The following is a 27,638-nucleotide window of genomic DNA, read 5'->3' on the forward strand; positions in this document are numbered from 1 at the left end:
AACACACTTGTGTACACACACCCTCCACTGCCAAGTGAATATGAGAAACACAGAAAATAAGTTTTATTTTCACATCTGTGGTCTGGTTTCAGCTAGGTTTTGCTGGCAGCCAGAGGACCTTTCCGTACATTCCTCGACACTTGAGTCCGAGCTTCAACAGTCAGCAGTCTGCCGGGTTCAGGAGTAACAGGCAACTTCCCTGAAGTAAGCACGCCCGCCGCCGGGCACACCCCGAGCCCGCCGGGGTGGTGAGAGCAGATGGCCAATCCCTGGAGAACCAGGAAGCTGCCTCTGTCCTGAGTCTCCGCACACACCAAACCAACAAAGGTCCTAAAACAATGCACATGGCTGGCAAAGCCACGCGGGGCACACAGCCGTCTGTGTTCGTCTACACCCCGTTGTTTGGGGTGCTTTCCTTCCTCACTGCCAGGATTCTGATACTCGGAAGCCCCGAGGCTCCCAAGAATGGACGGAACCAGAAAAGAAACCCTCTACCTCTATAAAAGCTGTGCCTCCAACTCACCTCCACGACAGGAAGATCAACAACACCCGCCCTCAGGTCAGTCCTTCCCTGACCCAGCCCACCCCACCCCAACCCCCCAGCCCCCCATCTCCGTGCCCCAGGGCAAGTCCCACCCAGTCCTCGAGGGCCTCAGGAGGGCCCCTGCGGCTGTGGCTCTTCAGGGGGAAGCGGCTGGCACTGCGGGCACCACCAGGTGACCCTCTGGAACCCCGCCGGAGGCCCGAGTGCCTCCTTCACGACCAGGTGCCCGGCGGGACACTGCTCCTTCAGGTAGATCTGCCGGCGACAATGCGTGCCCTCCACCTTGTTCCTGAGCCACTCGGAGCTGAACTGCATCACCTGGTCCACGAGGGCCTCCAACTGCGCAGGGGCCAGGCGCGTCCCGGGAGAGAGGGGGTGGATCCCCGCGCGGTGCAAGGCCTCGCTCTTAATGATGTTCCCTGCGACAGACAGAGCAAGCGGACGCTGAGGGGAGGAAAACCGGACACACCGCCGGACGCCACCCCCAAGGAAGCCTCCGGAGTCAAATCCTCGCAGTTGAGAAACTAGGGAAAGCTCAAGAGCGGCAGCGCGGGTGCAGTGTGGGGCGGGGAGCAGCCCAGCCCCTCCCCACGGGTCGTACCTAACCCTGAGAAGAACCTCTGGTCCATCAGCGTGTAACACACGGGCTGGGCCCCCCCCAGAGCCTCCAGGGCCTGTCCTCGATGGAACACTTCCGACAAGATGTCGCAGGTGGGGCTGGCCCCCGGGGGAGGGCTCCAAGCCACCTGGCAACTGTAAAACGCCAGGAAGCCCCCGCCACCGAAGTGCAGGACCAACCTGGAAAGAGTCGGGGCACACTCTCAGTCACACGCGTGTGTGACACCACTGCAGCCAGAGCACACCTTTACACAACCACCGCTGTGCCATCAGGCTCTGTGCACACACAACCACCACCTCGCCGGTCAGGTTACATTCACCCCGAAGGAGAACTCAGAGTCGGACGGCAACACTAAGGGCCGCTGCGTGGTGGGGACACACACACAACCCCCACCACGGCAGCTGCAGGTCACAGGGAGACATCACCGCACCCGTCACGCGCACACACACACACACACAGTGTCACACCACAGGCCTGTACAGCTCCCACTCCACAGTCAGGTCACGCATACATTCAGTTCCTGCACCGTCAGGCCTGGTCAATCTGGGGAAACCGAGGGGACTCCCCAAAGAGAGAAAGAAGGCTCATCAAAAATCAAACTCAAGATCGTGGTAGTGGGGGGGTCGACTGGATTTCACGGGTTTTCCCTGGAAACTTCGAGTCGTGGCTTACAGAAGAGATGAAATGTGGTCTGATGGGCGGTATGACTGTGAAAGGCTCCCAAGAGAAAGAGGGCCGCCTCGGAATCACAACAATGATGCCAATCACCACTGCTAGAAACCTCCACTGCTAGAAACCTCCACTGCTAGCAAAGAGACCACCACTGCTAGGAAAGAGACCACCACTGCTAGCAAAGAGACCTCCACTGCTAGGAAAGAGACCACCACTGCTAGGAAAGAGACCTCCACTGCTAGGAAAGAGACCACCACTGCTAGGAAAGAGACCTCCACTGCTAGGAAAGAGACCTCCACTGCTAGGAAAGAGACCACCACTGCTAGGAAAGAGACCACCACTGCTAGGAAAGAGACCTCCACTGCTACAAAAGAGACCTCCACTGCCAGCAAAGAGACCTCCACTGCTACAAAAGAAACCTCCACTGCTAGACAGACCTGATGAAGGAAGCTACAATAGATATTACAGTCGTGTTCATTACCAAGACTATGACAAGGACCGCAGTTTTTCTTATCATGGAAGGAATGTTCTACCTCACAGAGGAGATGAATCTGGCCATCGATGGAGTAGAGATGATCATTCTGCAAACCGACAGCCCGAGTACAGGGACACGAGATGGTTTTAGAAGTTTCTACTCTTCCCATTATCCGAGGGATCGTTCTCCCCATAAAAGGGAGCCTCCATTTTTCAGAGTCACCTGGAGGTCGAAAGGACTCTCCACACAGCAGAGCTGGCTCCAGTGTCAGCAGCAGAGGCTCCTCTCCAGAACAGAGCAAGCCGTATTCATTCCGCCAGTCTCAGCACAGAAGTAAAGAGAGATCTGCTCAGTCTTTGAAAACATCACGAGACCCTTCACCTTCGAGCTCTTCAGCAGTTCCTTCATCAAAGGTGTTAGACAAACCCACTAGGTTAACCGAAAAGGAACTGGCTGAGGCTGCAAGCCAGTGGGCTGCGGAAAAGTTAGAGAAGTCGGATGAGAGTAACTTGCCTGAAATTTCTGAGTTTGAGACGGTACCTGCTGCACCATTATTCATTGAGCAACCTGGGTCGAACACAACCAGCGGGATAGAATTATTTGAAGACAGTCAGCTAGACAGTCGCTCTAAAGCGATAGCATCAAAAACCAGATTGAACAGGTTCACCGGCAAGACTGTGAAACCTTCGGGAAGGTGGTGAAAATGCTGATTGAAAAAGGTCCTTCATTAGAACAGTCGATACAGTTTGCACTGAGGCAGAATTTACATGAAATAGGTGAGCGGTGTGTTGAAGAACTGAAGCATTTTATGGCAGAGCATGATAATTCTGCTCAAGACTTTGGAGAGCCTTTTTAGAAAAATTAGTGTTCAGGCAAAATGTAACCACCCTCCCTCTACCACCTCTGGATTTGTGTAAATCCTTAATGTATGAAACTTTTGTGATGAAGAGAAATACTTTATTTGGCTACATTTCCAATTCAGTTTAAACATCTAAAATAGTCCTTTAAAGATATTTAATTATATTTTTTTTCTAAACATGAAGCCAGGCCACACCCCCACCTCCCAAAATGGTTAATTTGCTAACCTTTGATAAAGCAGTGTTGGTGAGCAGCTTTTTGTTTACTCCTGTTCTACTGTCTGCCATGGCATGTGGTGATTTGTTTTGTCATGTGAGCGTAATTTATAGGTAGAGATCATTCTACTTAAACACGTGTAGTCTTTTGCATTCTTGTAGCAGAGATTGCCATGTGAAAACCGTTAGCATTTTGAGTTGTGATTTTTTTTTTAACTGACTCTGCATTTGTTAGGCCTTAGGAAGTCGAGGGTACTATCCTAATAAACAGCACCCTGGTATCTTAGTGAATATTTGCTTTGAGAACAGTTCTCATTCAGCAGCAAAATGAATTCAAAACCTTTAATACACACCTTAAAATATTTTTCCCAAAATAAACACTCTTAGGGTGTTCTCTTAAAATATCCATGAAACTTTGGAGTACCCTAACTGATCAAATCTTAAACATCATATAGTAAGAATAAAAGAGCAATTTGAGATGGAAGATGAGTATTTTAAAGATGTGAGTTAGGGAAGAATTCTTGAAACAAAACTGCCCATTTCAATAACATTTAATACTAATTATGTTATTTAAAATAGCCTGGAAATCAAATTCCAAACTAGTATATCAACCTCAGGAACGGGGGTGGATATCACAGAAAAGAAATACCAAATAGAAATGTTTTGTTTGGATTTTCTCTCTCTTTTTTGAGATAAGGTCTCACAAGGTAGCCCAGACTGGCCTCCAACTTGCAATCCTACCTCTACCGGCCAAGAGCTAGAATTACAGGCGCGTGCCCCTGTGCTTGGTGAAGTATCTTACAAGATTCATCTCAGAGGGAGAGGGGAGAAGAGCCAGCAAAAAGAGGCTTAATTTTCTGTTACTGACTCACAGAAAAAATGTAAGTTAGCCACCATAAAACAAAGAAAACAAGGAACTTCATCATTCAACACAATTAAGAAAACTACGTACCTCTGCTCAGTCAGTCAATTTAAGCTTATTTGCATGTATAAAAGTAGAACAATTAAGCCTGCTGAAATTGTTGTAGGAAGGGGAAGAAGCTGGGCGCTAGTGGCTCAAGTCTGTAATCCTGGCTACTCAGGAGGCTGAGACCTGAAGATCAAGGTTCAAAGCCAGCCCAGGCAAGAAAGTCTGTGAGACTCTATCTCTAATCAAGCACCAAAAAAATTGAAGGAGGGGCTGGGGATATGGCCTAGTGGCAAGAGTGCTTGCCTCCTATACATGAGGCCCTAGGTTCGATTCCCCAGCACCACATATACAGAAAACGGCCAGAAGCGGCGCTGTGGCTCAAGTGGCAGAGTGCTAGCCTTGAGCAAAAAAAAAAAAGAAGCCAGGGACAGTGCTCAGGCCCTGAGTTTAAGCCCCAGGACTGGCCAAAAAAAAAAAAAAAAATTGAAGGAGAGCTGTGGCTCAAGTATTAGAGCACTTGTCTGGAGCACAAAAGCTCAGACACAGTACCCAGGCCATGAGTTCAAGCCCAAAGACTAGAACAAATAAAATTATTTTGGAGGGGCAAGGGGAACCAAAAGAATGGAGTACGGAAGGGTGAGCAAATGCAGTCATTATGTTCAATTTTTTTTTGTTGTTATTCAATCGTGAGGTTTGAACTCTGGGCTTGGGTGCTGTCCCTGAGCTCTTCAGCTCAAAGCTAGTGCTCTATCATTTGAGCCACTTCTGGTTTTCTGGTGGTAAACTGGAGATAAGAGTCCCACGGAGTTTCTTGCCCAAGCTGGCTTTGAACCAAGGTCCTCAGATCTCAGCCTCCTGAGCAGCTAGGATTACAGGCTTGAGCCACCAGTGCCTGGTATTGTGTTCAATTTTTTAAGTAGTGTGATAAGAGAAACACTGATAGTTGACTGTATAAAAACTTAAAATCCCAAAGGCCAAGAAGCTTCATGAATCAAAAGACACAAAACAATACTGGTGAGGCTGGGAATGTGGCCTAGTGGCAAGAGTGCTTGTCTCGTATACATGAAGCCCTGGGTTCAATTTCTCAGCACCACGTATACAGAAAAGGCCAGAAGTGGCGCTGTGGCTCAAGTGGCAGAGTGCCAGCCTTGAGCAAAAAGAAGCCAGGGACAGTGCTCAGGCCCTGAGTTCAAGGCCCAGGACTGGAAAAAAAACAAAAACAAAAAAACAATACTGGCAGCACATACCACAAAAAACTACCAAACTGAGTGACAAAAGGCTTCAAGTCAATAGTGTTTGTACATACAACCATATGCTAGTGAGAATTCAATTAAGTCAGCACTTCTGTAAGGCCACAAAAAGGTGTAACCCTGGGCTAGACCCAGTGGGCCACACCTGTATACCCAGCTACTTCAGCTGACAGAGATCTAGAGGACTGTGGCTTGAGGCAAACCCAGGCAAAAAGCAAGAACCCGTTTCAATAAACAAACCAGGCAACGTGGTTCACATTTGTAATCACAGGTAGGAAGAAAACAGTCTGAGGCCGGCCTGGGAAAAACACAAGAACCTATCTGACAAATAAAGCAAAGGGGTTCTGAAGGCATGACCCAAGGGCTAGAGCACCTGCCTGGAAGGTCAAGGCTTTGAGTTCAAACCCCAGAGTCACTAGAGGGTGCAGCTTTAAGAATGTTCGCTCTTGGGCTGGGAATGTGACTCAATGGTAGAGTGCTTGCCCAGCATGCATGAAACCCTGGATTCGATTCCTCAGCACCACATACACAGAAAACACTGGAAGTGGCGCTGTGGCTCAAGTGATAAGAGTGCTAGCCTTAAGCAAAAGCAGCTCAGGGACTGTGCCCAGGCCCTGAGTTCAAGCCCCAGGACTGGCAAAGCAAAGAATGTTCGCTCTCAACCAGCAACTCCCATGGGGAATTGATCCGAAGGAAACGACTGGAAACGTAGGAGAGTTCTATGCACAAGGATACTGCTCTCAACAGTCCTAGATGGAGAACCAGGAACACCCCGTCCCTCCTCCCCCTGCAAAGACCCCAGCAAAACCCCATATGACCTGGGCACAGGGTCCTTCCAGTCGCCTCTCTTGTTGGCCTTCTTTGCTCTGGAGAAGCTGCTCACGCGGACGCTGCCGAACAAACCAAACCTGAGCTGCAGCCACCTCTGGGCACCCGGGGCCGGGCCGTGTCCTCCGGGGCGCTCGGGGCTGCCGGTCCCAGGCTCCGCAGACCCGGAGGCACCGGCACAGGGCCGCTGCTGACTGCCGGTCCCCGAGCCCCGCGAGGGGTCCTCAGGCCCCTCCTCCTCGGCTCCTTTCTGGAGGGACTCGGGCAGCAGGTGGCTGCCAGGCAGCTCCACTTCTTCACTAGGGTCAAATCGAAGGAATAACTGCTTTCCATGCACCTAAGAAAACAGAAACACGGCTCCAAGCCCTGGAGGGGCCCAGAGGGGACCACGGGCTCCGCGGCCTCAGACCCCCTCCTACCCCACAGTTTCGCAGGCTGCCCCCTTGGGCCCTGCCTATTGCTCTCACTTCAGTGCTGGGGCAGCTGGCAACCTGAGGAATCCGATTAGCAATTGGACAGACCTGTTCCAGACAGCACAGCCACCTGACTGGGCGCCTCCCAAACTATCCGGGGACTGGTGGGGCAATTTAACGTATGTCAATGTAATACACGCTCTACGCAGGCACTGATTAATCAGCACGCGCACACGTGAACTGACTACACCCAAAGACAACACACAGTAAAACCCAGTGCGTTGCCTGGCTCTGGCGGCTCATGCCTGCCATCTTACCCGGGCATCGAGGAGCCACAGAGACTGAAGGACGGCAGGGGGGAGCTTCTTACTGCTGCCCCCGGTCTTGATCACCTGCTGGCCCACAAAGGGGGAGACCAGGTGGTGAAATTTCCTCACAGATGGTCCTTCGGGCATCTCTGTGGGCAGAAACATGAAAGAGGCCTCTGATTTCGTCTCTCCCCCCCCCCCCCCTTCCTTTCCTCCCTCCACACACATTCACTTTTCTTGGCGCTGAGCTCCAAGCAGCTGGTCTTTGCTATCAACTCCAAGAATATATATGGCCAAAAGAGAGCATGGCTGAGGGCAAGGGTCAGACCACAGGATGGCCAGCTTCCTGTGAATGGCTTTCCCTTCCCAGCCCCGTCCTGTCGCCAGTGTGCTCAGCAGATCGACAGCACCGTCCACTCCAAAGGCTTCCTTACTAGGACTTGAACTCAGGGCCTGGGCGCTGGCCCTTAGCTTTTTCACTCAAGCCTAGTGCTCTAGACTTGTGCCACAGTTCCACTACGAGCTCTTCGGAGACCAGAGGTTAACAATCCCAGGAAGGTTCCCACCTGGGCTGGCTTTGAACTTCGATCCTCAGATCTCAGCCACCTAGTAGCTAGGATTACATGACTAGCTGTGCGCTGGTGGCTCACACAAGTAACTTTGTGAGTGGATCTTGGACCGCCAACTCATCTTCTCCAGGCTATGTCTGTGCTCTCGGTTTCACTGCCACCCCTTCTCCCCGCCCCCCGCCCCCCGCAGTCATTCCAGTCCTGGCTGCTGACTTATTCCGCCAGACAAGGACCTGGCCCTCCCAGGACCACCCACAGGTAGGGGAGATGCACGAGGTGCCCTCCACAAAGTCAGGGCTGACAGACGGACAAGCGCAGAGCCAATCAGGCCTCTCAGTTCGGAGCCGAGGCTGTCCCGTGGTAACTGTGGGTGGTCATCCCTGTCTTTCGGAGCCCTGCAGGGGTTATCTGTGGCCCCCTCCCCCAAGGTCTCTGAGGGTCTGAGCTGTCCACACCCGGGTGGTCTTCCCCGGGCGTAGCCAGGCCTACCTCGTCCGGATCTTTCTCTCCAGCACCAGCCCCTGTGTGTTCAGGGGGAAATCACGGGAGGAGGCAGCTGCTGGTCCTACAAGGGACACATCTTAAAGTGGCTTTTGCCATCGCAGCGGCAGGGATGCCGGCGAGGCCTGGCACCTGTGGTTCCCAGCCCCGCTCCTTCAACTCCAAGTCCCAGCCCAGGGCCCATTTCCCCACTGAGACGGGAACCCGCGGGGCTGGAAGCAGGGCAAGCGCGGGCCAACCAAGTGACTCGGGGTCTGAGCCTGGGAACGCCCACTGAGAACGTTCTGGAAAAGACGGGAAAGTTCTGAGGAGCGCCGGCCCTTGCGGGGCGGCCCCCATGCAGGCCTCCGGGCTCGGGGGCGCTGGGGTGAGGGGAGGGGGCCCAGGCTGCGGGACGGCGGGGCCGGAGCGGGCTGGGGGACCCCGGGGGGGCGGGGGGGGCCCAGGAGAGTGCTCGCCGGAGGGCCTCGGGCACCCGCGGAGCGGGGAGGCGCGGAGGGGCTGCAGGTCGGCGGAAGGGCCCCCTGGGCCCCGGGAAGGGCGGGCGGGGCGCCCCGGCTAATGCAAGTGACGGCCCGGGCGGCGAGACGCGGCGTGTCTCCCCACGGCGGAAACACGTGGGGCCCCGGGCCGTGCGCGCGGGGGGCGGAGCCGCCGCCGGGAGCTTCCCTCCGCGCGCGCGGGGCAGAGGGCCCGGGGCCCCGGGGCCTACGGGGGGGGTGGGGGGACTCACCAGATCCGAGCTCCAGGGACGCACGCACGCACGGGGAACCGGGAGAGCGGGGCGGGCGGGGGCGGAGGTGCCAACCCGCCCACCGGGATGCCGGGGGCGGGGCTCCAGGGTGGGTGGGGCAGAGGGGCGGGGCCGTGTGTTAGCCCCGCCCATGGGGGCGCCGGGGCGGGGCTCTCAGTGGGTGGTCCTGGGGGGCGTGCCCTGCGTGCTAGCCCCGCCCACGGGGGCGCCGGGGGGCGGGGCCCTCGTGGGTGGTAAAGAGGGGCGGGGTCTGCGGTGTCAATCCCGCCCACCCGGCGAAGGCTAATGGCCGCCCCCCCCACCCCCACCCCTCACCCACCCACCTGGCCCCGGGGTCGTGCTGGAAGCTGAGCCCGGCTCCGTTTGCCCGGGCAATTCATGGAGTGAGATCACTTCCGCCTCCGCCTCTCCAGTACCGGGATGATAGTTGGGTGCCACCACGCCCAGAAAAGTTTCCAGGAGAGACAGGAATGGGGCGCACAGGCCCCTCTCCGGAGCCCAGTGGGCAGGCCTGCCTTCTGATCCCGCACCCATCGGCCTCGCCACCAGCAGCAGGACCTCTGAAGCCCAGGGCAGTATCTTGGTGTGGAAAGTGTGGTGTGGAGATACATGAGCGTTATGGCAGCTCAATCTCCAGCAGGGTCTGATGTGCTCGGTAGGCAGCGTGTGTTTTTGTTGGAACTTTGGGGCTGATCTCAGATTAATAGCTGGAAAACTCAGGCTGTGGTGGAGATGGAAAGGGAGAGGATGCGGGCGCCCTCACCCGGTGAGTGCATTCACTGCAAGCCTCGTGCCTGTGTCAGTACCCGGATCTACGGCCAGCTGTGTGTGGCTGGACCAGGTCCCTGGATGGCAGGATTTGTACCCTCAGGCAAGACCCCCATGATCTGTCAATGGGTCAGCAAGTCAACCAGGTCAGACTGCCTTTCCTTGACAGGACTGTGTTCATTCCGCTCCATTCAACTCTCTCAGGCCCGCTGTGGAGATCTCGGTGACACCCACTTTGCAAGTCCTGTCCTTGAAGGACAGTGCTAACAGCTGGATTTTCAGCTGTGCGACCTCCCTGGAGCCAACCATAGCTTCAGAGGCCTTGACAGCTGCCCCAAGCCAGCTCGAGGCTTGGCCTCGCAGCTAAAGAGGAAAATAACTCTGCGTCCAACATGTCCCGCCAAGTGCCAGAACACTGAAGACAGTCGAACTGGTCAGCTGGTTAAGCCCAGCCTCAGCCCTGGGACTACACCAGGGTGGCAGAGCCAGGGTTCTTAATTAGAGACATACAGAGAAGCTTTCGGAGCTCATAAAAGCCCTATTCTGGGCCATAACCCGCAGCCCCTCCTGCTAAGCCTGTCAGCCCAGCAGGGCTAAGAGGAGGCCACGGTCACTGGGTACATTTAAGGAAACAGCTGAGCAAAGGGCACCGGTGCTCTCCTCTCCATGCAGCAACCACGGGCCTGAAACACCCCCTCAATGCCACCTTAGCCCCCTTCCTCTTCTTCAGAAGCTCCTTAGTAATGGATATGATTAAAATCATATGATTCTGTTTAGGGTCTCCAACTACATGTGGCTATGAAACAGGAGGCCTGGCTCGCTAGGACTACTTATAAGCAGGCTCAGGACAGCATCTGAAAGGAATGACGGTGTTTTGTTTTGCTTTGCAGCGGCTACAACACTAACATAAGGTGATTTTCAAGGTGGTTGTGCTGACGGACTGCGTTCCCTGGTGTGCAGTTCCAGAATCACCTGTCGGCCTCATTATGCGGATCACAGGAAAGCTTCTACTTTCCACATCAAGGAATCAGTCAGGGGCTGGGGATATGGCCTAGTGGCAAGAGTGCTTGCCTCCTATACATGAAGCCCTGGGTTCGGTTCCCCAGCACCACATATATGGAAAACGGCCAGAAGTGGCGCTGTGGCTCAAGTGGCAGAGTGCTAGCCTTGAGCAAAAAGAAACCAGGGACAGCGCCCAGGCCCTGAGTCCAAGCTCCAGGACTGGCCAAAAAAAAAAGGAATCAGTCAAAGCTTGGACCCTGAGATTTCCTCTCTACCAACAAGATTGGGTGGGACCTAGAGGAGCAAGCCACCTTCCTGCCGCTTGTGACATCTTAAGTGTGGCTGCTACATCTAACCCAGTGTAATTCTGGTGGATATTGCTCACAACATAACGGGTATCCAAAGAAGAAGGAGGGATACAGATAAATTTATTAGTTAAATACTGATTTTACAGCCATTTTTACCTTAAGACAATGTTACCAGGTTTGCAGGGTCAGGAAGGGATGGGAAGGCGGCCTTCAGGGAGGAGAGAGTGTAAATGGTGATTAAAACAGAATCTTGGTTCAAAGGTATTCTCTGCTATGGCCGGGAGGCTCGGGTGGGGGAGGGGTGGAGTAATGCCACAGCCACTGTGGAGGATGGGCAGGGGAGTCTTCGCAGGGACATGGCCAGTTCCAGGACCCTCGGTGGCCCCGGAGGCCCCCCGTGCCGTCTGGTATCCGTTACCGTAGTTCTTCCCACGGGTTTCCTTTGGCTCCGACGTTATCTTTGCGCGCTCTCAAGGGCTTGGCCTTCGGGAGGAAGACTCTGCGCACACAGGTGCGGTGGGGCGGCGGCGGGTGCGAGCCCCCGTCTGCCCCGTCCGCCCCGTCCAGCGGCCGCAGCCCCGCAGGCTCCTAGAGCGAGTACGCCAGGATCCTGGGAGCAGACCGCAGCCCACAGATGCCCTCGGGGGGGCGAGGGGGGGCTCCCAGGCGGAGATGAGCATCACCCACGTTGCTCTAGCAGCAGGCTCGGTGCCTCCTCGGGGGGCCCTTGGCGTGTGGTGTGGGGCAGCCCGGAGGGGAGGGGGGGATGGGGGGGGCGCGCTGCCGGGCTCTCCCTTGGCCGGGGGAGGGGCGTGCTCGGGGAAGGCCGAGCTCAGTCACTGGAGAGCGCAGGCCCCGGGGAGGGCACGGCGGCCGGGCCGCGTGCGTGGTCGTGGAGTGGTCCCGCGTGCCCGCGTGGGGGGCGCTCGGTGATGGCGCTGACCCGCCAAGGGGCACGCGGGCGGGCGCCGTGCCTGGGGAGTGTTGGGCCGGGCCAGGGCTGCCCGGAGGGGCGGGGCAGGCGCGTCGGCTCCCGGCCGAGGCGGAGGCTGTGTTCGGCCTGCCGTGGGGGTCCCGGAGCCCCGGGCCATCCGGCTGTCCTCAGGTCTGCAGTACGGGAACGTGATGGAAAGCCACCACCTTGGGTCACAGTGTCGTGTCAGAAGGTAGAGGAGTAGCACCCCCGTCTCTGTTCGGGGCCGTTGGGGAGCATGGGAAAGGAGGCCAGCCCCAGGGCTGCGGCCCGGCGGGCTTAGCGGGAAGGGGGCTCCCGGAAGAGGCCTCTGAGGACGGCCATTGCTTCCCAGGGTTCCTCCAGAGCCATCCCCAGACGGCAGGGGGAGGCTGGGAGCCCCCCCTCGGCCCCTGCGGCCCCAGGTCCCGCATCTGAGCAGGAATTAGAGGAGAGGAGGAGGGAGATTATGCGGTGATTATGTCCCCGTGACTGTCGGTCAATACCAGGCTGTTCCAAGAGTCCTGCTTGGCGCTGGCCTGGGGCGACTGGCTGACGGGAGACGCGTAGCCTTGCGGGGAGAGCTTCAGCGCGGAGAGGACCGGGTGGATGGAGGGCCCGTGGCCGGACACGGCACTGACGGAGAACGTCTGAAAGGCAGAAAGCGGAGTGAGGCCAGTGGGGGGCCGGGGCAGGGGGCAGGGAGCCGGGGCAGGGGCGGCAGGCACTGCGGCTGGGGTGCAGGGGCCCTGGCTTGTCAGGAGGGTCTGAGGGCCACAGGAGACGTTTGCCACAGTCTTATCGCCATGGCCTCGTCACAGAAGGGGCTCCCCGGAACTATGGCTCTGTGGGGCCAGGTCCTCTCAGGCTCACCCCGTTAGGAGACGGCGAGGCCTAACTACGGGCAGAGAAGAGACCCGAGAGGCAGGAGGGACCAGAGAACAGGGAGGAGGGGACATCCCAACCCCCAACGAGGCAGAAACACCGGGGTGTCTTCATCACCTGCCGGGGGCGCCTGGGGCTACCTGCCTTCCGACTCCCATGAGGCTGGGCCTCAGGAAATGGTACCCCCCACCCCCCACTGCCCTCTGCCGCGTCCAAGCCTGCATCCATGTCTAGCCTCCTGCTAAGACCCGGCAAGGCCAAGGTCAGAGCAAGAGTCAAGGTCACTGCGCAGAGCCGCCCTCCCCACCCCCCCAGACTGCAGGGGGTACGTGGTCTCGCTCCCCTCCGCCCCACGTGCCAGGCCCGGGGCCCCGCTCCTTGTCTCTGAAGGCCACGGCATGGAGTAGCTCCCGCGCCCCTGCACCCCCTAATTGCAGCTGGATCAGAGGTGCCGAGGGCACTGAGCAGCTCAGGGGCTGGTTCGTCTAGAGGGGGCCTCTCCCCTCGCCATGTTCAGCTCCTCCTCCTCCAGTGCTGGGGGAGCTGGCGGGGGGAGGGGGGCTGCCTCCCCAGCAGTTCTGTGTCCCCCCCCTCCCGCCCCCGCCCCCGCACGTACCTGGGACATGGAGCTGCTGTGGCCGTAGTGGGCTGACAGCCCGGGCTCCGTCTTGATGGGGCGCAGCTCCTCGCTGCTGCTGCTGCTGCTGCTGCTGGTGGCGCTGCTGGAGGTGCTGGAGGCGGGCGGAGGGAGGCTCTCGCTGCCCGAGGGACCTGGAGGGAGGCTGGAGTCAGGACGCTGCCACCCCCGCCCCCCCCCCCCGGGCAGGGACGGGGGGGGGGCGACTCCAAGGGCACTTTTCAAAAGGAGGAGCAGTATACAGGTGAGTTACAGTGACAGTGACAGGCGTCAGGGAAGGAGTACATTTCTCCGCCAGCTGTGTAGTTCACTTTTCACACGGCACTTGCTGAGTGCCAGGGCCGCATGTGTTCACCTTGCGCCCCTCCCTTTCTTCCTAGGACACTTGTTCAAATGACCTGCGCCACCCTTCCTGCTCCCCAGTATCCCAATACTGAGGCCCCATAGGTCTCAGGATCCAAAACCCGAGATTCCAAGAAGTGCAGATCGTGTGTGCTGTAAGTGCACAGAGCGTGGGACAACACGCCCACAGTGAAATTCACCGGTGTCTTTGCAACACAGTGTGAACGGTAACGGTAGTGGGGAGCCGTGGGGGACTTAGGGGGCCTGGGTTCGTTCACCACAACTTCCTTCTCTCTCCATCTGTCCCTGCGACGGCGTGGGGGGGGGGGGGGCTCTGCCGTACTGTGGAGAAGTAGGGGGAACCCAGCAGGACAACAGGAGTCAGGATATTCTAGGAGGAAATGTCTCCCCCGGGAGGAGCAAGCCACGGTGCGAATCTAGAAAGTGTGATCTTGACCATGACTTTGGTTGTGGAAACGGGCGATGTATCGGGCTCTGTCATGCCTTGGATGGAAAGATAACCTTTTCATCCCATCAGCCCGCTGGGTCGCGGGGCAGAGCGGGGCTGCTCTGGGTTGTGGGAGGCGTGAGCAGCCCTCTTCTTCATCTTCCTGGTAAGAAGACAGAGTGACCATAGGGGCATGCGGGAAGGGAAGGGGACATCACGATGGCGGGACACTGGGTGAAAGGCAAACCAATGCAACCGCAACACTTACAAGACAGTGTGTTTTAAACTAACTGTACGTCTGGGGTGGGGGATTGGGGAGGAGGGGAGGAGGGAGAAAAACGAGGGAGAGGGTAACAAGTCGGACGAGAAATGTACTCACTAACTAATGTATGTAACTGTAACCCCTCTGTGCTTCACCTGGACAATAAAAATTTAAAATTAAAAAAAAGAAGACAGAGTGACATAGAAAATGGACTATTGACCTTGGAGCATCAAACCTTGGGTTTTCACTCCAGGTCTTCTGATCGACAGCTTTGTGGCTGTGGTTGAGTCAGTGCCTTCTTTGGGCCTTGGTTTGCTCATTAGAAAGATGGAGACAACCGTGGGAAGCTAGCACACGCCATCGCACTCAGCCAGTGAGGACATGGGAGGGGGGGGCCTTAACACGAGGCAATAACTGCATGCTGTAATTGCCCTGGGTGCACTTGACTGCCAGACACCTGATCTGTAAAACCACCACTGCCAGAGAGGGAGGGAAGGAAGGAGGGAGAGGAGGAGGAGGGAGGGAGGGAGGGAGGGAGGAGAGAACAGACAACAGACTGTTTCTCATAAGAGATTGGGTCTTGCAAGGATCCTGGACTATGAGACACTAGTTCTGAAGTTTCTAGAGTACAAAACACCACATAGTGGTGGTGATGCCTTGGTTGCAGACCGGTCTGTTGGGAACATGGGACCCTGTCCTCCAAAGAGAAGAGAAAGACACTGAGTTTCTGGGTGGCAGCCGCAGCGGACAGGCCAATCAATGTTCATCTCTCCTCCAGACGCTGCCCTGGTCTGTGGCATGGGCCAGCCGCCACAGCACAGCTGCTCAAGCTGGGCCTGCTTCAAAGGTCTCGCTCCACAGTGCTGGTATTATTATGATTATTATTATTAAACTGGCGGTTCATTCTGTCCTGAGAGCCAAGGGTGGACCTTGGTAACCTGGGCTGGCCACCTACCCAAGAAGCCCCTCTGCTCACCCCCGCCCGGGGCTACGGACGGCCCAGCTCCTCACACACAGATCTCCTCACCTGCTGCGGTCTTAGCTTTATTCAAGTTCTTGGGCTTCCGTTTCCTGGTTTGAATTCCTTCTTTCCTCATTGCAAGAGGCCTAGGGACCTAGAAGAGAGGGTCAGAGGTCAGTGGGCTTCCCACTTGTACTATCTGTCAGAGTACACCCCCCCACACACACACACACAGAGTGAGAGCCCCCCACATCTAAGCAATCCTCTACAGACCTAGGACCTGGGACTAGGTGTGCAGTCTCCTGCTAAGAAAGGAATCAAAGCTGTTTCGGGAGAATCAGGCCCGGAAGGTCGTAGGTGTCGCGGATGGAAGGGAGCTGGCCAGGCAGGCGAGATGCCTGCTCCAGGTTTGATCCCCAGTGCTGAATGTAAGTATTACTGCACACCTATACTACATGGCATCCATCTGTCCTGAAGAAGTGGACTTTCTTCCCACCACACGTGAGGTTTAGTGAGAAAGACAGATGAGTAGCAATAACCATACGGACTGAGGGGGCGCTACACGCAAACAAGGGAGAGCGGGTGGGAGCCGCCGGGGCGAGGCTGCGGAGGAAGGCTTCCCGAAGGGTGTCGGGGAGCCGCACGACGCTGCGGTGCCCAAGACGGGGCCACTCAGCTTAGACAGCAGGAACCGCGTGTGCGGAAACCTTCCCCTCCGCACCTGGAGAGCAAGGCGAGCGGCTGGAGCAGCTGCCTGTCTGCGTTTTCCTACATAACCGCCCGGGTGTAGAATATATACAGTGGAATAGGATGGCTTTTCCTGCATGATTGAAGAGAGTCAAAAACTTGCCTCAGAAGTTCTTTTTACCATTCCCAAGATCACATACATATTTTACCTTACATTTTCTCTGTGTGTGTGTGTGCGTGCGTGCGCGCGTGCGTGCGCCCGTACTGGAGCTTGAACTCGTGGCCTGGGCACTGTTTCCCTCATGGCTGGCGGTCTCCCGCTTGAGCCACACCTCTACTTCCAGCTTTTGGGTGGTTAATTGCTACTAAGAGACTTAGACTTTGCCGTCTGAGCTGGCTTTGAGCCTTGATCTTCAGAGCTCAGTCTCCTCAATGAGTTGAGATCACAGGCCTGAGCCACGGGCAATCCGAGTTCCTTCGCCCTGTTATCACCTGGCGTTTTAATGGAATGTTGCAGCATTTGACTGTCCAGGGCTTTCAGCTTGTTGTATTTCAAGCGCAGCTTCCATTTTGGGCCTTCAATCCACCTGAAGTTATTTTTGTTTACGACAGAGGTGAAGGTCCTGCCTTGCTTTTCCAGATGAGCGGGTCCGTGCACCCACTTGATTACTCTCGACAAGCCACGGCTGTACCCACTGACCAGCGATGCCACCGTGTCCCAGGTCAAGCCCCCGGGAGGGCGCGCCGTCCTACAGTCTCCCTGCCTCAGGACACAGGGCGGGCGGGCGGGCGGGCGGGCACTCACCCCGTGGAGCTTCATGTAGAGGCCGCAGGCGTTGCACACCGGCTCACCCTCGGCGTTGCGGCGCCACAGCGTGGTGGTGGTGGTCTGACAGTTGGCACAGGACAGGCCCACGCGGCGGGAGGCGGACTGCAACACAGGAAGCAAACCCTTGTGACGGGCGGAAGACAGGCGTGGCAGGGTTAGGTCTCGAGGCCCTGGGGGGGGGCCCTCAGACCAGTTGTAGCACCTGAGTGGTGGCCTAGGCCAGGCTTGGGGGTGGGGGGGACGGGGACAATAAGGCCCCCGCCTGTGATCATCACACAAATGGCCCGGCAAAGCCGGGACTCGGTAGGCAGAGGGCTCCTCCGAGAGCCGTGGTTCCCTCGGGCGCCCGGGGCCCGTGGCGTGAGCACCTGCATGGGCCGCGGGGGGGGGGGGGGGGGGGGGATCAGGGCTCTGCCTCTCCTCTCCTCCCTGGGCCGTGGGTTTCATGAACGGATGGACTGAAGATGGACCGGCCCCTGGCCCTCCTTTGCTGATCGAGAGCTTCCAGACCACACCATCTGAGCCCCAGGGAGCCGGGGCTCCATCCACTGCGGTGCGCGCGAGGGTCAGACCAAGCCCCTGCGTAGCACACCCTGGAGCCCGAGCCCGCCGCCAGGTCTGCGGTGCCACCCTCTGGCTCCCACCCACCCGGCTCCTCAGCCACACCCCCACGCCCCCAAATCCCTGAGCCAGGCGCAGAGCGGAGCGGCGGGGAGAGGCTGGCAGCCCCAGGCTGTCCAGGGGGCCCGCTTACGTACCAGCCGGCGCTGGGGTTTGATGAGGGGCCGGTTGATGCCGTTCATCTTGTGGTAGAGGCCACAGGCATTGCACAGGTAGTGTCCCGTCCCGTCCCGCCTCCACAGCGGGGTGGACATGGCCCCACAGTTGACGCACTCTCTCCCTTCCGAGAAGTCGTCGAACATGTCTACTGGGGGAGGGGACAGAGAGGTCAAGGTTCGTGCTACGCCATCCGCCCCCCACCTGAAGATCTAGAAGGCCCACGCATCAAGAGCGTTCACCGGTGTCTCCAGGGACCTGGGCCGGAGGGGACACTTTGATTTCAGCCCCAGGCCCACCTCCAGTCGTGACCTCTGAGATTCTCACCTAACACGGCACTCCGCTCACACCTTTCTTGTCTCTTTTGAAATGAAGGTTACTTTTTCCACTGAATCAAAGTACGATAAATATTTACATAAGAAAAGTAGAAAGCACTGAGATGTGTAACTATAGATCATTCCCAGGACTGCGCAATTGTGTTCTGTGTGTGTGTGTGTGTGTGTGTGTGTGTGTGTGTGTGTGTTGGGGCTTGAACTCGGGGCCTGAGCACTACCCTTGAGCTTTTTCTGCACAAGGCTAGACCCACCACTTTGAGTTACAGCCCCACTTCTGGCTTTCCGGTGGTTAATTACAGATATGGGTCTCATGGACTTTCCTGCCCAGGCTGGTTCTGAACCATGACCGCAGTAGCCAGGATTACAGGCATGAGCACCGGTGCCCAGCGCACATTTTGTTTTATTGTAGCCTTTGCAAGGCTTTTTGTGTGGACAACTTTCTGCCTCGTTAAGATCAAGCTACATAACATTGAGCCTTGTTTTGTTCGTGTACTGCCAAAGCATTTTCCCACATAAGACCTTTATAAACTCATTCTAGCGCAGTGTAATATTCTAGCATCAAAAATAGTGCCCTCTTCTGACTCTTCGTTCAATAATTAGGTAATCTTCATCTAATTTCTGGTGTTTCTTTCATGAATACTGATTGTTTGGTATGCCGATCTGAAAGCTTCCGGCTGTTCTTTGGGGCACTCTCCTAGAAATAGAATCTCTAGCTCAAAGGGCCCAGGTTTCTACTTAGAGTCTTGAAATTTCCACATTGCCCTGGGAAAGGCCTTATGGCCTCCGTCCTCCCACTTTAATGCATCTTCCTCCGGCTTTGCTTATCCAGCAGTGGCGGACGGTCCCCCTGACACAAAGCTGTGGGTATTAAGTCCATCTTAGAGTGGGCCCAAGATGGCCACTCCGGACGCGTGCTGACCTGCCTTTCCCAGCGTCACCCAGTCACTCTCTCACGGGGGGAATTTCACAACTGACAAACGCCTTGCAGCCTTTCTCTTTGCCTGGGCCAGAGAGGTGAGGCCGGTTTCAGATTCCTCATGACTTGATATATCACGCCTGGCTCAGAACTTCCAGAATTCGCTCTGACTCTGGGTCATCCAAGTTTTCCTGCCCCTCACTCCTGTCCTGCTGTCGCCGTCGAGCTAGATCCCCTCCCCTTGCCCATCCCCGTGGCTGGGGCGTGCTCTGGAGAGGGGGTTCCAGCGCTTTCTCTCCCCAGGGCCCAGCCCTGGGTTTAGGGCTGTATGTTGAGGTGGGTCTGTGGCCCGGCTCTAAGGGAATGCAAGCGGGAGCAGCAGGGGAGCCTCCCCCTGTCGCTGGGTGCTGGGTGCGCAAACAGTCATCTGCACCTGCAAACAGGTAGCTGGCGCGTGAGTGCCAAGTCAACAATCTGCAGGTGTGCGGGGCTGTTTGCTCAGGCCAGGAGCGGAGCCCAGCAGGCACAGACGCTATTTTTATTCTCGGGTCACACGGAGGCCCCTTCACCAAGGTCACCCATTTCCAGAACCTGCACCACCAACATCAACACCATCATCATCATCAACATCACAGTCCTCGCCCATGGCCAGGCCCAGCCTGGACCAGCCCCTTTCCCCCAGGTCCTCCCAGGGGGGACAAACCACAGAGACCATGGCCCAGAGGGGCCCACGGGTGATGTCATCGTTCTACTTTCAACAAACACTAGATGGCACTCCCTCCTCAAAATTGGACCACAGCTGAGCCGTCACGGAAGCCATGCCTGAGGACGCAGGATTTTCTAGATATTTCCAGTGGACTGGTATGAAATGTCCGGTTTTTTTTTTTTTTCCCTAAAACACTATATTCAGAAGAGGACCGAATATGAAATCCCCATCACCCAGCTTTCAACAATTGGTAACCAAAGCTAATCTTTTCTCATCTCTACTTCTACCCACTTTCCTCCCCCGTCATTTACTAGCAAAGAAAATGTAAGATACCCTGTCGTTTTTTTTTTCTCGTGGGTCTCGGTGTGGTTCTCCTACGGGTAAGACTTGTTTGTATTCTTCTGCTGCGAGAGCTAAGCAGGCCACCTGTTTTCTCCCAAACCTCATCTGCTCCTCTGGGGAAGCAAGGGCGAAACACAGAACTTTACCCTGCCTCAGAGAACGAGGCGTTCAACTACTCCCCTGGCCATGTCACTGACCGTTGGCAAACGTGTTTTTGTCGGTGAGAAATACGCATCGAACTCCTGCTGTTTAGGCGGCATCGGAGCTGAGAGGATGCCTTGTTCTAGAATGCTAGTGATGTAGCTGGCAAATGGAGCCTGAGTTATCATAGACTCAGAAGTTACAGGGTCAATCTATTCTCAGAGCTGACACCCCCCACGGAGGCCGGGACTGGGGGCAGACCCTATGCTGCTCATAGTATAGTGTACCATACATCCCAGACAGAAGGGTCAGCGCTTACACCGCAGCAACAAGGAGGAGCTGGACGGGAAATGGTGCTTCATCCAACACCCGGTCAGACAGGTCTGTCTCACCACAATAACCCCACAGCTCCAAAGCTATAGAAGTTTCCACCAAAAAATGTTGCCATCCAGCCTGCTCGGCAACATTACATACCAAAACTTCAGATGCCTATGGCAAAGGCAAGGTTATCATAGAGGAAAATAGAGCACATGAATTCTATAGGTGGCGGTGACAGCAAAGACCACCGGAGGGGTCGATGACTTTGAAGAGATGTCATAGATCACATTTGTTAGGTTTTTTTAAAGTAGGTAGCCGGTAAAGGAGAACATCACGTGGCATTAAGACAGGAGAGAAAGCTTATTACCAAATGGCTGGCCTGTGGCGGAGATGATCTGACCTGAGTATCTTTTCTCTCGCCTCCCTTGGGCTGAAGAATGAAAAGAACAAAGGTCTGCTGTTTAGCATCATCTCTGGGGGAAGACAGGTAACAGAAAGAAACGCCGAAGCCGGGCAGGTGGCTTGCTAACAGCCACTGGCATTCCATCCCAGGAAGGGCGCGGGGCGGGACTTCCGGGACAGCCCCAACACCGGCGCACCCCGGCGCCTGCATTGGGGGCTCTGCCCCACCCGCCGCCCCCTTGGGAGCAGTGGGAACCTCACCCCGGGAAGTGGGTCAGCCCTCCCCACTTGGAGAGGACAGGGTTGTAATAATAGTTGTAAAGTACTTTGCAAACAAGAGGAAAAAGTTGACCACAATGGCCGAGGAGTGCTTTGCAAACACCGAAGGAGATAACGGTGATGGATTATAGTTAGGGGCTGGGGCGGAGGGCTGGAGCCGCCGGGGCCAAACCTTGGCGCAGGTCTTGCCGAGGGGAGAGGACAGATAAAAGAGCTGGGAGATTTGGGAATCTGACCTCTTCTCTAACCCGGGGGGCGGGGGGGGGCACATGGTGGAGGACGGGCTCACAGGCAAGCATCACACAGGCTTGGCCCAGCTTTGAGACTGCGGGTTGGGAACCGGCAGAAGCAAGGCCCGGAGATCTCAGCGTTCCTGATGGGGGGAGGGAGGGGGCGGGGAGGGGGGAACGGGGGGGGGGGGAGGGGGGGGGGCGATGACTTCTATTGATCATTAATTTTGTAACCAGAAACTTTTTGAAGCCAAAAACAAACTATGTCCTAGTCCCAAAATTGAGGCTCTAATTCCTCCCTGCCAACCAGGTCATACAGCCTTCCATGGGCGGCGGGGGGGGGGGGGGGGGGGTCGTCCTAGGAAGCATGGCGACTGGCCTGACTTATGCAGCAGGTGGGGTCTTCCAAGGCCCAACCCTCCTTCCCTCCCTCCCTCCCTCCCTCCCTCCCTCCCTCCCTCCCTCCCTCCCTCCCTCCCTCCGGCTCCCTGACTGACCTGGCTCCCCCAGTGCTGGACTCCAGGAGGGGCACGGCAGGGTGGAGGAGGGGAGGGGGGATGGCAGGGGAGGCTGGCTGGTGCCACGTGCCCGGGCTCTCCCCCCCCCCCCCCCCCGCCGCAGGCCCCGCTGCCCTGACCACCGTGGGCCCTGCGCTTGCTGGGGGGAAGCTGGGCCTGGAGCCAGCGCCCACGCTGGAGGGCCTGGCTGGGCTGTGGAATGGGCGGGTGTGCTTCCCGCCAGGGAACCACAGCGCCCGGATCCACGGCAGGGCGCCCTCCCCTCGCTGGGCGCACAGGCGCGTTACACAAGTAGCCAGGTCTAGCTGTGGCCAGCCCCCCCCCCCCGCAGCAGTCCTGAGTGCGAGTCTCTCCCCTCGGCCTCCCAGCCCCGCGCATCGCATTCCGCCCTCTGTGCAGGGAGGGAACTCGACGCCAGCCAGCCACTTCCAAGCGGCCGCTCCCCAGGCTTCACAAGGCTGGCCAAGGAGAGGGGGGTCGCCTGCCCACAGGCCTCTCCCCCCCCCCCCCCGAGAGGGGCTTTGAGAACAAAGTCCCAACCCCACCCAGTGTCCCTGGTTGAACCCCAGCCCCACGCTGCATCCAAAGTTCACCAGAGCTCGGGCCTGGGCTCCCGCCGGGCCGATCGGCCCTGCGGCGGAGGCCTGCCCGGCAGCCCACGCTGGCAGCTGCCTGTGACGGGCTCCACGGCACCCGGGCAGGGTTAAAGCACCTAGTCTGGAAGCTTCCTGGGCTGCAGAAAGAGGGGGCTGTGCCACCCGGGCCCTGTGGGCACGCCCAGCACCGCTGGGGCCTCAGCGGCCGCCCTGTCAATAAACAGTGCTCACCGCACAGTGCTCACCCAGGACGGCCTCACCCACACAGACGACGTGACTGGGGTCATCAAAGAGCAGTCAAGCCGGGCGTTCTTGAGGAAGGAAAGAGAAACACCAGGAACAAGATGGCAGTAAAGAAGAAAGGGAAGGAGGAGGGAGAAAGAGACAGAGGGAGGGAGGGAGGGAGGGAGGGAGGGAGGGAGGGAGGGAGGGAGGAAGGAAGGAAGGAAGGAAGGCAGCACTGGCCACACACCGCCCCTCATAGTCAAAGGCACTCTGGGGGTGACGGGGAGGGGGAGGTCCGTGGGAGACCCCAGCAGGCGTCCTCAGGGAAGCCTTCACAGAAGCCACATTGGCCGCGTCCCGGCGCGCGGAGCATCCTCTTTCCTCGGTGGCCCCCCTGCTCCCGGCCTGGGCAGAGGTGGATGCCTCACGCACGCACCCCCTCGCTATGTCTGCAGGGCTAAGGTTTGCAAGCGTGCAGCGGCACACACGCGTGTGTATATGGAGGGTGCACCACAGACAGTGTATAAAAAGAGCAGCACACCCTGACCAGAGCACAGTCACACCAAGAATCCACCAGAACACATTCTTTCCTAGTTGGCTTTTGTCACTGAGAGGTCTGGTTGGTTGGTTTTCAGTGCTGGTACTGGGGTTTGAACTCAGGACCAGAGAGGGCTCCTTAGCTGCCCCCTCAGGGCTGTAGCACTTGAGCGACAGCTCCACTTAGGGATGCTTGGTGGCTTTGTGGAGATAGGGATCCACTGGCTTTCCCCACAAGACAGGCCTCACGCAGCCTGGGGTTACAGGCCTGAGCCCTCCGTGCTGGGCTATAGTTGCTTACAGAGGGGATCTCTGTAGCCTTAGGCTGGCCTCGCACTCTTCAGCTTCCGGTTGCTTCTGGGATTTAAAATGTGTCTTTTTAGATCTGTATGTAAAAAAATCCCAGAAGCAACTGGAATGCTCAAGGATAGAGGAACTAGTACCTGCACTATCACTGTATCTTATCTGAGTACATTGGAAACTGTATATAACGGTATTAGAACTAGGAAAGTGAAAGAACTAGGAAAATCGAGAGACACAGGATAAAAAGACAAACGACTGCAAAAGCAATACTTGCCAAACTGTTCGGTGTAAACCAACTGAACAACTCATGGTGGGAGAGGGGATAGGGAAGGGGGAAGGGGGAATGAGGGAGGAGGTAACAAACAGTACAAGAAATGTACCCAAGGCCTAACCTATGAAACTGTAACCTCTCTGTACATCACTTTGACAAAAAGGAAAGGAAAAAAAAAAGATGACATTTGATTTTTTTATTTTTACTTTTTGCTGGTCTTTGGGCTTCCACTCTGGGCCTGGGCGTTGTCCTGAGCCTCTTTGTGCTCCAGGCTAGCACTCTACCACCTGGAACATGAGCACCACTCCTGGCTTTTTCTAAGTGGTTTTGGGGAGATGAGAGCCCCTTGGACTTCCCTGCCTAGGCTGGCTTCAAACTGCTATCTTCAGAACTTAGCCTCTTGCGTAGCTGGGATTACAGGCATGAACCACCAGCACCCGGCTAGGAATTTGAGTTTTTGAATCATCACAATATTAGACTATGTTAAGATTTTTTTCTAAAGCATTTTATTTATTTATTTATTTATTTATTTATTTATTTATTTATTTATTTATTTATTTATTTATTTATTTATTTGGCCAGTCCTGGGCCTTGGACTCAGGGCCTGAGCACTGTCCCTGGCTTCTTTTTGCTCAAGGCTAGCACTCTGCCACTTGAGCCACAGCGCCACTTCTGGCCATTTTCTGTATATGTGGTGCTGGGGAATCGAACCTAGGGCCTCATGTATACGAGGCAAGCACTCTTGCCACTAGGCCATATCCCCAGCCCATAAAGCATTTTAAATTAAATAACTAGTTAATATAACAAGAATCTTAACCTAGGACTTGGAACATTAGAGATGTTTATCTCCCCTTTCAGTTTACTGACATCAGTTCAGTTCCAAATAGCCCCAAAGGCTCCACGAAACACCTCTTCCCTAGGTCCCGGTGCCCCCCCCCCTCCAGCCACCCCATCTGGCATGGTGACCTCAGAAGGAGAGGGAAGCCCCGCCCCTCGGGTGCAAAAGCTCCTGCCAACCACCCCGTGGGCGAAGTCCAGCCCCGTCCTTGCTCCTCCTGTCACCGGGCCCCGGGCATCCTCTCGGGGCCACCTTCCCGGCCCACCTCCGTGGGGTCTCTATGCCCAGGGTCGGGGTGGGAATCAAGGACCCCCCCCCCCCGGGCGGGAGGAGTGTGACACAGCACCGCTCACGGGAGAGGCAACCTGGTACCATCTCACCCAACGTCCACATGCCCGAGACGACGGGCAGGAAGTTCCCCCGCCATGCCTCCGCAGAGGGACATCTGCCGGGACCCTGCGTGCGCTAGCAGAAGCCTGCGGGAGCGGCGGGAAGCTTCTTCAGAGTGAACCTGCAGATCCCGCCGGGGTGTACCTCATAGCCGTGAGCAGTGGCGGTTGCTAGCACGAACGCCTTCCCAACGGATGCTATGAAACACGTGGAGCAAAGTGAGCAACAAGGCGGGTGAGACCCCTTACCAAACAAAAAAAGAAGGGGGGAAGAGTGGGTGTGTGGGGTCCTTCGCGTAGAAAGTAAGCGTTTCTAGGAAGACGGGCGGCTAATACTACTGCTTCCTGAGAGACATTCTGGAAGACACAGCTGGGGGGCATTTTTCACTACCTACCTTTTGGTAACCCTTGTGCTACTACTTGGATCATTTCTCATGGACCACTGTCAACTGTTTCATGTAGTGAAAGCTCCAACCTAAAGCCAGGCAGGTGTTAGTTGAATGTCGTACGTAGCGCATGCCTGCCGTCTCAGCCGCTTGAGAGGCAGAGGCGGGAGGATCTTGAGTTCTGGGCTGGCCCGGGTGGAGTCTGCGGGACTCCCTATCAGACACAAAATACAAAGCCTACGACAGTTCAAGTGGCAGCGCGCCTGCCCGCAAGCGTGCCAGCCTCACAGCCAAACACTGAACTATCGAACCAATAGACGGCTGGGCGGCCTCGTCTTCTGAGTTTTCCCCAAGAGCATCTGGCTTCACCGCTCGCCCATTCCACAGCAGCAGCCCGTCTCCCAGGGGAGGAGAGGCACCCCGTCTGCCAAGGGGTCCACTGCCCCAGGCCAGCACCGCCATCCTTCCCCATGCCCTGCCTGCACCCCAGAGAGCCCTGTGCTGGCTCTGCCTGGCCTCTTGCGCCCAGCCACACGCCTGTCACAGACCTAGCTTCTTTTCTTTACTGGGCCCCAAAAAGGGACTTAGCCAGGGGCGGTTTTGGCCAGGCCAGGGTGCTCGTTGGCCTCCGCATGCCCGTCCAGCAGGCCGCGGGCTGGCAGGGTGGACGGAAACATTGAACAAATTGCCAGGGCAGCTCCCTGGGGGCCGAGACAATGGGTCTGGGGAGAGGCTTTTCCTCGTGGGCCCGTAGCCAGGGTCACAGGAAAGCAATTTCCCCTTCGCCGAGGGAAAGGCAGCAACCAGCCAGCCCGCCGGCAGGGAGATTTATGGAGATATAATGTGACCTCTTTATTGCCCTGAACACTGGGGAAGTGGTTCAGGGGAGATTTACGCCTTTCGGGAGGGGAGGGGAGCAGGGGTGTAGAAATGCATCCTCGGGAAGGGCTTCCCCTCTAGGGCTTTCACTAGGATTACTTAATCAATCGGGGTTAAGCTCCAATCGCCAGCTCTTAACATCGTCTTCTCCTGTTAATCCACTCGGTAACCTTGCCGTCCTGCAAGCTTTCTGCATGAAATGCGGTGTCTGGGGCAAGCTGCCATGTAGCTCTGAATGTACTTGGCAGAAAACAAGAGATGAGAATGGGGCCGCAATGCGCAGGGCCGGGAGGCGGTCCTCCTGGCGTGGACTCCGGGCTGTTCACCGTCCACCTGCCCGGGCCTGGAAACTGCTCTGTGCCACACTAGAGGACTAAGAGTCTCCCTGGCTTGAACACTATCCACATCGGTATCCGATCAAAGTGAAATCTACCCATAGTGCTTGCACCAGTGATTTTTAATGTCACCTGTTTTGTTCTTATAACTTGTAGGATCTTTCCTTAAAAGGTTTTATCTGACAAGTCCCGTGTAAAAAGACAGGTGTGCAGCTAACTGGTAAAACGAGAACCAAGCTGTCCGTGTTGGCATGCACACAGCCCTGAGGAAGGTTGGGGAAGGTCCTCCAGTCCCTAGAGGGCGCCATTAGCAGCAAAGTGTCCTTGAGGACTTTCACTTCTCAGACTGCAGGGCAAAGATTGTAGGAATCAATTCCAGAAGTGATCAGGGAGGAAAATGTTCGTTCTTGGTCTGTTCTCCACAACCTGGACATGAACTACTTAGGCCTATAATCCCAGCGTTGGGAGGCAGAAATCAGGAGGATAACGAAAGGTTCAAGGCTAGTCTCAACAAAAAGTTAGCAAGACGCATCTAAACCAACAAGCAGGGCGTGGTGGTCACGCCTGCTATCCCAACTGCGTGGAAGGCAGACATAGGAGGTCCATAGTCCAAGGTGGGTCCCGGGCAAAAACACAAGACCCTATCTGTAAACACAAGCAGAAAGGACTGAGGATGTGGCTCAAGTACTCGAGGTCCTGCCCAGCAAGCACCAGGCCTCGACCGCGGAGCCTTTGGAAAAGTTAATGTCTAGCTTCCTACTGCCAGCAGAGTCAGCTCCACCCAGGCAACCCACCATCCAGACCTTCTATCGCCCATGATTATTTCTGAGTTATAAGGGTGACCTACTCTATCCCATCACGTTTTACACACATGTTGCCTGATCGTGAGAGACGGAATATCTGTGTGCCACCCACACC

At 56.4% G+C, this 27,638-nt stretch overlaps 2 protein-coding genes and 1 pseudogene across 4 annotated transcripts in view; 1 reads left to right on the forward strand and 2 right to left on the reverse strand.

Moving 5' to 3' along the window:
• Positions 1–624: 624 nt before the first annotated feature.
• Neil2 (nei like DNA glycosylase 2) lies at positions 625–8,183 on the reverse strand. Its single transcript, XM_048330622.1, has 5 exons — positions 8,151–8,183; positions 7,102–7,241; positions 6,362–6,708; positions 1,146–1,342; positions 625–963 (listed from the first exon to the last, which is right to left on the reverse strand). The coding sequence occupies exons 2-5, from the start codon at positions 7,237–7,239 to the stop codon at positions 653–655; spliced, it is 993 nt and encodes a 330-aa protein (XP_048186579.1). The 5' UTR covers positions 7,240–7,241; positions 8,151–8,183; the 3' UTR covers positions 625–652.
• Positions 1,794–3,188, forward strand: LOC125339463 (annotated as a pseudogene).
• A 4,230-nt stretch (positions 8,184–12,413) lies between the features above and the next one.
• Gata4 (GATA binding protein 4) overlaps positions 12,414–27,638 on the reverse strand; it is a 32,651-nt gene continuing 17,426 nt past the window's right edge. The window contains exons 2-6 of one of the 3 annotated variants that reach the window (XM_048330727.1): positions 17,756–17,922; positions 16,974–17,099; positions 15,548–15,635; positions 13,448–13,602; positions 12,414–12,596 (exon numbers count right to left, since the gene is read on the reverse strand). In XM_048330727.1, coding sequence (XP_048186684.1) covers positions 12,414–12,596; positions 13,448–13,602; positions 15,548–15,635; positions 16,974–17,099; positions 17,756–17,922 — 719 coding nt within the window. Of the gene's footprint in view, positions 12,597–13,447; positions 13,603–15,547; positions 15,636–16,973; positions 17,100–17,755; positions 17,926–27,638 lie in introns of those variants that run through there. The other 2 variants (XM_048330726.1, XM_048330728.1) reach the window with 2 other exon arrangements.

The sequence above is a fragment of the Perognathus longimembris genome, chromosome 21, assembly GCF_023159225.1.
Source record: "Perognathus longimembris pacificus isolate PPM17 chromosome 21, ASM2315922v1, whole genome shotgun sequence".
Classification (NCBI taxonomy): Eukaryota; Metazoa; Chordata; class Mammalia; order Rodentia; family Heteromyidae; genus Perognathus; species Perognathus longimembris.

Coding starts and splice junctions, on each gene's coding strand:
- Neil2 (XM_048330622.1), bottom strand. CDS start 7,239: ATGCCCGAAGGACCATCTGTGAGGAAATTTCACCACCTGGTCTCCCCC. Junction 6,709..7,101: donor TGTGGCTCCTCGATGCCCGG/GTAAGATGGCAG, acceptor CTGTTTTCTTAG/GTGCATGGAAAGCAGTTATT. Junction 964..1,145: donor GAGGTTCTTCTCAGGGTTAG/GTACGACCCGTG, acceptor TGTCTGTCGCAG/GGAACATCATTAAGAGCGAG.